General features: G+C 38.5%; 2 protein-coding genes across 3 annotated transcripts; both read left to right on the top strand.

Annotated features, from left to right (window-relative positions):
- Positions 1–314: 314 nt before the first annotated feature.
- Positions 315–7,447, top strand: LOC110369718 (uncharacterized). 2 transcript variants are annotated; one of them, XM_021325246.3, is made up of 7 exons: positions 315–554; positions 3,548–3,723; positions 4,065–4,284; positions 4,526–4,640; positions 5,367–5,434; positions 6,067–6,270; positions 6,533–7,447. In XM_021325246.3, exons 1-7 carry the CDS (start codon positions 462–464, stop codon positions 7,085–7,087), a joined length of 1,431 nt encoding a protein of 476 aa, XP_021180921.1. In that variant the 5' UTR covers positions 315–461; the 3' UTR covers positions 7,088–7,447. The 2 variants fall into 2 exon arrangements, with proteins under 2 accessions (XP_021180921.1, XP_021180919.1); XM_021325244.3 differs by having other exon boundaries at positions 3,548–3,735.
- Positions 7,448–7,756: 309 nt separating this feature from the next.
- On the top strand, positions 7,757–9,998 carry LOC110369715 (YEATS domain-containing protein 4). The gene is made up of 4 exons (XM_064036240.1): positions 7,757–7,917; positions 8,173–8,454; positions 8,745–8,934; positions 9,291–9,998. The coding sequence occupies exons 1-4, from the start codon at positions 7,870–7,872 to the stop codon at positions 9,461–9,463; spliced, it is 693 nt and encodes a 230-aa protein (XP_063892310.1). The 5' UTR covers positions 7,757–7,869; the 3' UTR covers positions 9,464–9,998.
- The last annotated feature ends 1,256 nt before the right edge of the window (positions 9,999–11,254 follow it).

The following is an 11,254-nucleotide window of genomic DNA, read 5'->3' as shown; positions in this document are numbered from 1 at the left end:
TATCTTGTAGCGTTTGACAGTCAGTAATATACCTAACAATAAGTATATGAATACCTCCACTTACTCAATTTTTCAATAAATATAGTCACAGCTCGGAAAATCTGCAACGGAAATCCATCTACATAAGATCTGACCAGGTCTTCTTCATTAGGACTCTAATCCCGCTCAAATAAACAGATCTATCAACATTAACTAGACACATCTAATATATAGGTAAGAGAGAAGTTTCAGTCATATTCACACCGACACCCTCTGTACAAACTAAACCTTCTCCCACCCCTATTTCGTTTGTACTGGCGTCGGTCTAGCGACAGACATAGCCAGTGGGACGCGCGATCCCGAGGAGGCCAGATGGCGAGATGGCCGCCATTTCATAGCCTTATACCAGCCAGTGACGCAGGTGTACTTGCACGCTGCACCTTCGACCATAGACACTAAATAATGATGTGATTAAAAACTCCATGACGTGCCAGATATTGCTGCTCATCACCACAATGATTTTAGCCTTTTTCGCTTTCTCCCTGCTCGGGATTTTAATTACGAAACCTGCTCCTGTAAGTGCCTTTTTTTCTTATATTTTCTAATAGATCCATTTTCACATCATCTGCATAGTTTTTTAGGAATGAAAATCTAGTTTTTATTGCAGTGTAGACTCAAAAAAATCCGAAATACGTTGACCAAAATGAACAACGTTATGTGTCAACTTAAATCAACATTACAAAAAATTCTACCTATTAAACAATGGTTCTTAGCTACCTATTTTACAACAGAAATGTGCTAATTTTACCACAGATCTAGGTAACGAGGTTTTATAAAGGCACTTGTAGCTTGATGCCTTTGACAGCGCGATCGATTAGAGAACATGCGCGGTGCAACCTGGCGCCCAGTTTTCCCGCGAAAACAACCCACGTCGAATCTATTTTTATCATTCATACTGGACATTATTAACAAGGATGCAACGTATTGATTTATGGCGTGAACTCTGCCCTTTTCTCAGTTCTGTGGGGTAGCAACGCTAGGGAGTTGTTGCGAGACAAAAAACTGTTTTTGTTATAAGTTTAGTTTCTAGTAGGTACTCAACCTTTACAAATACTAATTATTATTATTAAATGGATTAAAAATGTATTATTTAGGTTGGAAAAATTATAAATTCTTACTTAACAATGGTTAACAACGATTTAACTCTTAACAACGAATAACAACGCGTTGCCATAGCAACCGATTGCGGACCCCTAGCAATGCTGGCTCATATTGTTCGTATGTATGGTATTGAGTGTAGCACTAATTTTGTATTATTTACGGACTAAGACTATTTTGTAATCTATTTCTTCAACTTTGCCTTGTTTTCTACATACTCGAACAATGAAAAAAATAGAGTTTATCCTGTGCAGAAAATAATATAAATTTAGATAGGTAACCATATTATCCACGTTAAAATTCAGTTACGAAAAGATTGCCGTAAACGACTAAAAAAAAACGAAGCTAGAAAGTTGAGGATTAATTGCAGTGACTCAGTTCAGTTCTATATGGGTACCTATCAAACTACTCAATAAGAAAATGAATGTGATAATATAAAACCGGCCAAGTGCGAGTCGGACTCGTGCACGAAGGGTTCCGTAAATTACAGTTAAATCAACCTATCTCAAAAACTATAAGAGATACTTTGATCAAACCAAAAATCGTTGAAAGAGTTAATTAGCATGCATCACCTCTATTTTTTTTAGAATTTTATACCCCGTAGTTATAAAAATAGAGGGGGGGGGACATACTTTTTACGACTTTGAGAGCTGATATCTCAAAAACCGTTCACTTTAAGAAAAATGTTTTTTAGAAAACTTTATATCATTTTAAAAGACCTTTCCATTGATACCCCACACGGGTATGTACATCGAAAAAAAAAATTTCATCCCTCAGTTACATGTATGGGGGGCCCCACCCCCAATTCTTTTTTTTACTATTTAGTGTCATATTTTTGTAGCGGTTCATACAACACATATTCCCATCAAATTTCATCACTGTAGTACTTATAGTTTCCGAGTAAATCGGCTGTGACAGACGGACAGACGGACAGACGGACAGACGGACAGACGGACAGACGGACATGACGAAACTATAAGGGTTCCGTTTTTGCCATTTTGGCTACGGAACCCTAAAAAGGGAGTTTATAAGTACCTACTTATAAAAAAATAATTTCATGAAGTATTGAAACTATCGGTATCCGGAGGATTTAAACCTGTGTTTTAAAATAGTGTCATAACAGCTTCAACTTTCCCATTCATTGAAAACAAAATACAAATCGTGTCAACCAATGAATCCATGAAAATGGAAACGTCAGCATCAAACCCAGACATTACGTCACGTCTGTCCCGTTTACCAAAACTGCTGACGATCCACTTTTATGCATTTCAGCAACTTTCACCCCAGACTTCAGCCGCGTCTATCGAAAGTTTTAGGCAGATTCAGCAATATTCATATGGAACTAAACCAAAAGTAACTGTGGGGAACTTAAATTCCTTTAAAATAAAAACTTTTTATTGCAGACCCACGAGTCCATAGAATGTTAGTATTACAGCATGAAAAAACTTAAAACTAGTGTTAGTTAGTTATGCAAATGAAATAAGAATATTTTAATGTTGTCTTAACTAGAGCCCATGGGCACTCAAAACTTAGTCGGCCGTTGGTTTGATCAAATTCATAAATAAGTATTAATTAATACTTATTTGCGCGCACATAACAACGATCTGCCACCATACTTGTGGAAACCCAATCACAAAAATGATTCCTTTTTAGATGCCTTCTACGATTATGAATAGGTGGTAATAAATCAAAATCAATATTAAAATCCGTACTATCAATCTCCGATTTCCCGCCCCACTTTTATTTCAATTAAAGTCAATATTTCAAAGTAAATGAGTCGGAAACCGGGACGCTCGAGCGCTCTCTAGATTGATATGATGCTTTCCCTCTTGAAAAGCCGGTTGAGAAGCCTCTTGTATCATGTGAATGTGGCCTATAAATACTCTAGAATGCTAGCCTAGCTCGTATTGAAAGCCTAGCAATTTCTTAAGAGGTCGAGATGTTTCAGAGAGCCGTGTGACCTAAAAGATCGCGTTCGTTTACTCGACTTTGAAGTTATGGTTGTTTTGAATGCATCTTTTTGCAAGACGAGGAGGTTTTGATAGTGTTTACGAAGTCTGCATTTTGTATATAGCTTTTACCCTCCGTTTTTCTGGCATCATGAGTTACTTCGCGAACCTTGAAATTCTGTTTTAAAATACGTTATTGAGAGTTGATTCATTCTACACTATCTAACAAAACAATCCACCAAAAGACCTCCAACTTCAGTGACGACACTGGTAATTTTTGAAAAAGCGTGCTTCACCGTTGTCGTTATCTTAGCTTACCATCGAATGAAACAGTGATCAAACGTACCTATATCTACAATATCTGAAAACTTATCATTTAGTAGGTAATTATAGTGTATCCTCACATCATTTGTAGTGAAGTTTGCCTTTGCACTCAGTGACTCCTAATCTTTAAATTCCAGTGTGCGACTGAAGTACAATGCAAGGACGGCCACCTGTGTCCAGCTCACTGGATGTGCTGCGAGCTCGGCTGCTGCGACACGTCCGCGCAGCCGACACGCCGCATCAACGCCACGCTCGGGTCACGGCGGGAGCTGGATGAGACGCCGCTCAAGGAACATAGCTATACCTATGCTTGGTATGCCCAGTGGTGAGGTTTAGTTGCATCTCAACCATTGACAGGGACATTTACATCTTCATATAAACAGCATGTTCGTCAAGTCTTTTAGAACTCCTGTTTATTATAAATACCTAGTACTGAAAAATCTGTGAATGCATGAGAGGAGGATCGATACTCCATTTGTGAGCGTCTTCAAAAATTTCATGCATACATTCGTAGCTGCATGAATGTATACCTATTGTCAGTGAAAGTATTTTTAGTCAATGTTAAGTCCAATTTTATCAGCAGACAAGATTATTTTCCAAACGAAACATCTGGAATTAAGTTAATTGCTTGTTTTTTTCTTCATCATTCCGCAGGCCAGTACTTTTCCTCCTGGGCACTCTCGGCGGTATTTTGATTTGCTGCATCTGGTGCCTGTTCTTCAAGAGGTCGTCTTCCCATGGCGTCTACATGTGTTCCATGGCGTGCTGTGTGCGGCGTCCGACCTCGGAGCACGACTCCGCAGGGTCGGTGTACCCTCCGCCACGATACAGCCGCTGCGGGTCCTTCCATCAAGCGCCACCACCATATTCTGAAGTGATATTCTTATTGTCAACTACAATTTGGAGGTTTATTTATTTTCGCCAGTTTATAAAACTTCTGATATCACTAATTCTTCTGTGTGACGAACTTTTATTTTTGCTGTTTGCATGATTTTTGGGCTGATTCTTAACTAACAATAGGATCTTAAAATGCTTTTTTCTTCCAGTAGTTTCATGCCCTTCACTATGCTCAAGAACAATTGTCCCTAACCACAGTTATCGTTCTATTGTTCTAGGTAGCATCAAAACCGGATCTGTATCCGCTGGTGATCACATGTGGAGAAGGAGATGGGAAGGCTGGCAACTATCTGATGGTCCACTACTTTAGAAACTACGTGATTCGCGCGCCAGGTATTCATTTCATAATATTAGATAAGTACGCCAAATAAATACTTATGAAAAGAACTCAGGGGTAAATAAAGAAAAAAAGTAGTATCTCAAGTTGTCTCAATGTTATTCTAGTGATTTCGCCATATCAATATTACAAGATTTAAATCTAAAGTTGAATATTTAACAAAAATGCATACGGCGAAATATATGTTCTCATCTCTCCGAAGAAAAAACTCGTAATTTAAAAAAACAGCTCCAGCGGTCATTCCACATCTAATTTAATAGGCTTGGGAGATTACACAGAAGCGAAAGCAAGAACGCACTTGTTTTAACCATAATTAAATTACCTACTTTGTATGCAGCCTTGCATATACAGTCGGTTTAAAGACGTGTCTCCAACCGGGTGCGATGTTCAACAATGTTGGACAGTGTCAAAAAACATGGAGGAGTGTTGAGATTAGCCAAACTTAATCTAACCACAGTTTGTATATTTTTTTGTAATTTGTGAAAGTTGAATGTGGTGAATGCTAACTACTGCCAGTGATTTCATCCGCGTCCCGTGAGAACTACTTCACAAACCCGGAAACTATGCAGCGTATAGCCTCCATTGTTAAAAATGCTATCTAACATTTTTTCAAATCGGACCATTAGCTCTAAAGTTTAGCGCGTTCAAGAAAACCAACAAACTCTTCAGCTTTGTAATAATAGTTAAGTATAGATAATGATACTGTATCTTTTATATTTCAGGCTCTCTATCAGCGACGAGTACTGCAGAATCTCTCAACTCCAGTTTCATATGCAACGCGGCGAATGAGGTAAACCATTTATTCATACAAATCCATAACGTCCGCCTTGATGGTGTGTTTGCATGTCACCATATCTTGTATGCGATCTTTGATTCCTACGCTGTATTTATTTACTATTTCGATTAAGAGATTTGATTAGAATTTCGATAAAAAAAATCATTTGGACTTTTTGATTAAAAGACTTAGGTAGGTACATCAAGCAACACTGTAGTCATGATCTGTAGAGCTGTGGACCAAACCTCATTGCTTTAAGAACTGGCTCAAACTAGTTATAAGTATGTAGGAGTTGCATTCAAACATGACATAGTGGGGCTTCAATCAACGACGACATGGCATCTTCAGGAACGTAGCCTTGTAACAACAAGTGCAAGATAATAGCAACTTATGTATTTTCAGTATTGTCTTTTTTAGTTATGTTCAAGTTAGCTTGCTGAGAGTTTAATTGATACTTAGACATTGTATAGATATAGCTTTTTTGCCAACCATTTCATGATAGTGTGTTGCTTGGTGTTGGTGAAAATTTTAAACTAGGTGGCTTGGAACACATCGTTCCCTACGCTATTTGCTCATTACTATCTACGGAATGGTTGGAGTGCGAGGTATTTGCAATCCTATTTACATTAAGTATTCTACTTTTTCAGGCAAATTCAATCATTCCACCGCCGTACTCGTGCGCGAGCAACTACGAGGAGTGCGGCGTGGGGTGTGGGCCGCTGCTACGCTCCCTGTCCTCTCTGACGGAGCCCCGCGCGGCGCCTGCCCGCCCCGACCCCGCGCCCTCCCGGCCCCGGGACCCGCCTGCCGCCTTCCGGGATAACCTTATCACTTCGCCTGTCCAGCCCTTGGTGAGTACTCCTAAATATACCTACTATGACACAATGCTGAATGAAGTCAGAAAATATGGTTTTCATCACTACGTCTGCCTATTCTGTCCACTGTTGAACGACCCAAGGAATAGGATAATTATGTGATAAAGTTTGAATTGCCAGTTCCAACTACTGATTCAAAACGATCACTAGATAAAATCTAACTTCTCAGTTACCCATCTTTCGTGACAAATATGACTATCGTGAACAATATTATAAGTTAGATTTTTTCTCCTTTCAGGACTCTAATTTCGACCTAGAATTGGAGCTTATTGATTGCGAGATGTATTGTGATGGGGGTTGCAAGCCGAGACTGGGTTCCTCCCCTCCGATACACCAATCCCTCGACGAAGATGACGACAACAATATGTACATGCACGAGGCATACGGCAGTCTACGGCAGTACTACACTGGGAAGCCAGACCCTCCAGAATCGCCGCCGCAACCGACCAGCCCCACACAGACGTCCAGAGACTCCACCCTGAGGAGACCAAGTGACGAGAGACGTCACAGACGCCTTGAGAGCGTAAAAAAAACGCCAAGGCAACGAAAAACGAGCTTATACATGCCATTATCGGTAGCTTATCCCGTAAGGACATCGAGAATCTCACCCGGTACTAGAGCGTCGTCCCGATCCGCTCCAGCCACGCCATGCAGCTCACTTGTGCCCAATTTACTCACGTTCTCCCAAAGAGTGTCAGCTTCGCGACATGGATCAAGATCTTCAAAGTTCGAGGAGGAATCTGACCCCCTTCTCGCAGACTTGGAAAACACACGCACTGATCACAAATTTTAATTACCACACGACGCTAACGAATGCTTATATTTTTACAGATTATGCTCTGATGACCCTTGAATGTGATCCCATCGATGTTAATAGATGCATGTACTTAATAGTTGGTAAGATTTTAATATTTGTGTATAATTTGCAAACGGCCTAAACAGCGAACCCCGCCCGACCGAAGCAGACGTGTGACAACAACACATTCAATTCTCAATGTTGTGACTGTTTTAACTGTGCTCATTATATCCTAGAGCCTATGCAATTATGTAGTTAGTTTAATGTTAATTATTCAATTATAATATCGCGGATAAGAAAAGAGCTTGTTGGACCATTGTTCACTTGCCTTCTAATAAGATGTAATTATGAAAATAATACCAGTGTTTTATTTAAAAAGCACCCTTACGACAAAACTTAACCTTGCCTATCACAGGTCTGTAAGATGTTCTACACAACAACTTCATCTATTTTGAAAACAAAATAGCATGATGGAGTCAACGCCGAAGAACTCAAACGCCACCAGTTACTTTAGTTGCAAATTACTATACCTCTATCTATAATCATTATCAATATAACACTATTTTTTAACATGAAGTAATAATATTAGTGAAAACATGCTTCAAATAAGAGCCGAATGCTTAAAAGGCCATAACCCGCACAACCAGTTACAAAGCTTTATGTGCTGTCATTGTCAATATCAAAGTGACAGTTGCAATTCTCACGAGAGTGAGGTTATATTTGTATACAAAACAGTTAAAAGTAAAGTTTCCAAGCTGTCGGCCAAAATAGATTTGGATATGAGCTTGCAAACAGACTTTGGCCCCGACTCCGGGGGCAGAGTGAAGGTAAGAGACGTTTTTATACTAAAATTACTTGTTAACTCCATTCGTATTCTGTCAGTTCTCTTTGCTAAAATATTGATATCATTCCTTTGTTAGTACGACTTTAACAGCTACTGAAGCCTTTCAAAAGTGTTTAGAATTAAATAATCACCCATTTTCTTTCATAATTCTACAAAACGCCAGCCTTAAAATCATCTGTCAACTTTCTGGAACTTGTTTTGAGTTTATCAAGTAAACTTACTTCATACTTAATTTCAGGGCTTAGTGATAGTAAAGCCCATAATATACGGCAACGTTGCCAGATATTTCGGCAAGAAACGTGAAGAGGACGGACATACTCATCAATGGACGGTTTACGTAAAGCCGTATGCCAATGAAGACATGTCTGCATACATTAAGAAGGTTCACTTTAAACTACATGAGAGTTACGCAAACCCTAACAGGATAGTGACGAAGCAGCCGTATGAATTGACCGAGACAGGCTGGGGAGAATTTGAAATTGTTATCAAGTTATATTTCCATGATCCAAATGAGAGACCTGTAAGTAAATTTTGATCTTCTGATGTTGAACTGATAATGGCCTCCTATGTGTGTTGTCATTATAATTACGTTTCTATTTGACTGTCTTTAATCTGGAATTTAGAAATTTTGAATGTGCATGATAATCTGAATCAGTACACCATACCTTTACTTAAATTTATCTACCTAAAAATCTGAATATTACCTACTGACTACAGCAGGCACTATGTACAACAACTCCATCAGATTGATTGATGGTAATGAAATATTTTTTAACTCCATATACTATAAATTATCATATTTCTTTTCAGGTAACACTATACCACATTCTAAAGCTGTTCCAATCACCGGTAACTGAGGGAGCCCCTCCGACAGTGGGCAGAGCCCTTGTCAGTGAGTCATATGAGGAGATAGTCTTCCAGGAGCCCACGCAGCTGATGCAGCACCTACTGAACAGTGTCAAACCCATCACCAATGGACCTTGGAACCATGATACTAATTGTAAGTTAAATACAACTAGTAGTTGGGGTTGGTTTCCAGTCTCACAGTATGCATCTGAGTACCAGTGTTTTACAAGGAGCGACTGCCTATCTGACCTACTCAACCCAGTCACCCGAGGTAATACTGGTTGTCAGACTTATTACCCTTAACAACTGCCAAAGATGTTCAAATGACAGATGATGAGCAGTGTCCTTTCTGAAATACAGAGGAACCCAACGTCATATCAAGATGATCATGCATATTTTGGCCGTACATATTGGCCGTTGCATAATTGTTCCAAGCATTGCTTAACTTGCATGTTATGTTTTAATCATGTAATGTAGAGACCACTCCAGTTACAATTTTTCTTGTTACAGTTGAAGAAAAGAAAGAAAAAACGTTACAAAAAATAATAACAGCTCAAACTAAAGTGCGGACAGAGATAACAGACTTGAAGGAAAAGCTGCACCTCGCTAAAGAAACCATTTCAAAGTTCAAAGATGAAATAGCTAAATTGCAGAACAGTGGAAATGTCATGTCCGGAGTGTAGAGTTATAAGACTGATTTTTAAGCATCACTAAAAGTCGCAGGCTGTTTTTAATTTTCTCTTGGAAAAAGCATGTTTTACAAATTTAAAAGTGGCCGCAGAATGTAATTGAGCAATATTTGAGGTATGTTTTAAATTCTTGCTGACGGCTGCGACTGCCGACGTACAAGCCGCGATTGCATGAAGTCGGCCGCAGCTGCACTACTGGTTTGTAAGTATTTATATGAAACCGTTTTGGAACGAGGCGACGGCAGCACATGCAGTCGCCGTCGATATCTGACATCTAACGTACCTTTACGACATTGTGCGAATTGGCGTTTAGGGTCAAAAATTGCGCAATGATTTTTATCGTAAAATTGCGCAATTTCATTGACCGTTAGGGAGCGCCGTATTTAAAGAATAGTGTTCAAATTTTAAACACAACAGTGATTGTAAATTAACTGAGATATATTGTGAAACGTCATTTGATTGTTTTAGTTAAGTAGTTTTAAGATAGGATAATATCGATTTGTACGAGTATACCCCTAGCTAGGTTATATTTCTAATGAACTTGAATAAAAAAATAAAATTAATTGCTAAGTATAGTTTTAATTTTATTATTTTAGCCTTTTAGTACTTTTTGGGGTCGTCACCCAACCTGACCGTATGTCCATCCGTCTGTCATCAGGCTACATCTCATGAACCGTGACGGTAAGAAAGTTAAAATTCTTACACATAGATCATCATTCATCATTGATGAAATAACAACAAATATCTACTGAAAACTACAATAAAAATAACTATATTATGAGGCTCCTAAACAACAAACGTGTTTTAAGCTAGCTTAATAGATAATGCTAAGAATCCTTGCGAGAGTCCAATTCGCACTTGGTCGATATTTTTCTTTAATTATTTGTTTGTTTATCGTGTCTACAAATAAACCAAACAGTCCTTTAACCGTTTGACCCCCACCTCTAGCTAACTAACACTCGTCAATTCGTATTTTTAGCTACACATACAATATTGTTTTATGTACCTACTATCGATCGGTGGTCAGCAATAGAACTAATCAACTATATCAATAAGCGTCATATAAAACCTTGGGAATACGTATGCAAAATGTCCTGTTTTGAGGAGAAAACTTACTTCCTCTGTTTTCAGAACTTTCTTTACTTCCTTGCGATTTTTTCTTTTATGTTTCGTTTTCAAAATATATTGTAAATGTAGGTGTGATTACCATGAGGTATTCGGATCTTGGAATTCCTTTTCCGTCACAAACTGAACTCTTTAATCTATCCCGACTAACTAACAAGAAATGTCTCTTTTTTCCTCTTTGTACCTACGTAAGCCTTTTTGCCATTTTATAAGGTTGCAAATTTGCATCACATATAAGTAGTAAAGTATATATCTCGCATCTTGTTAATGTAGTAAACTAAAAAATGCCTAAGTACCTATTTATATACAAAATTAATATTGCCTACCACAATAGTAGGAATGTCTCATATAGCACAATAGGCCATATACTCATACCTCTTAGATACTAACTAGTATTCAATTTCCTTTCAAAATAATATGAGTCATGCAATCTGCCAGGAACCTTAACATTTGTAGTGATTTCTTAGTCATAAAGCTACGTCCCACGCGTGGCATTTCGCGGGCTGCACGTCAATTTATTATGGACTTATGATTTGAAATCAAGGATGTTTGTGGTTACTAGATAGGTATCAAAACATTTTATTTGTTTGTTTGTAATGGATAAAGTAAAAACTAACGTCCATACTTAGGCCCGGTTGTTCGAAGCTCGGTTACGTCAAG

The sequence above is a fragment of the Helicoverpa armigera genome, chromosome 9 (genome assembly GCF_030705265.1).
Source record: "Helicoverpa armigera isolate CAAS_96S chromosome 9, ASM3070526v1, whole genome shotgun sequence".
NCBI classification, from domain to species: domain Eukaryota; kingdom Metazoa; phylum Arthropoda; class Insecta; order Lepidoptera; family Noctuidae; genus Helicoverpa; species Helicoverpa armigera.
The sequence above is the reverse complement of the archived record's forward strand: the minus strand, read 5'-3'. Positions and strand labels throughout refer to the sequence as shown.

Coding starts and splice junctions, on each gene's coding strand:
- LOC110369718 (XM_021325244.3), top strand. CDS start 462: ATGACGTGCCAGATATTGCTGCTCATCACCACAATGATTTTAGCCTTT. Junction 555..3,547: donor TAATTACGAAACCTGCTCCT/GTAAGTGCCTTT, acceptor TTTAAATTCCAG/TGTGCGACTGAAGTACAATG. Junction 3,736..4,064: donor TATGCTTGGTATGCCCAGTG/GTGAGGTTTAGT, acceptor ATCATTCCGCAG/GCCAGTACTTTTCCTCCTGG.
- LOC110369715 (XM_064036240.1), top strand. CDS start 7,870: ATGAGCTTGCAAACAGACTTTGGCCCCGACTCCGGGGGCAGAGTGAAG. Junction 7,918..8,172: donor ACTCCGGGGGCAGAGTGAAG/GTAAGAGACGTT, acceptor ACTTAATTTCAG/GGCTTAGTGATAGTAAAGCC. Junction 8,455..8,744: donor ATGATCCAAATGAGAGACCT/GTAAGTAAATTT, acceptor ATTTCTTTTCAG/GTAACACTATACCACATTCT.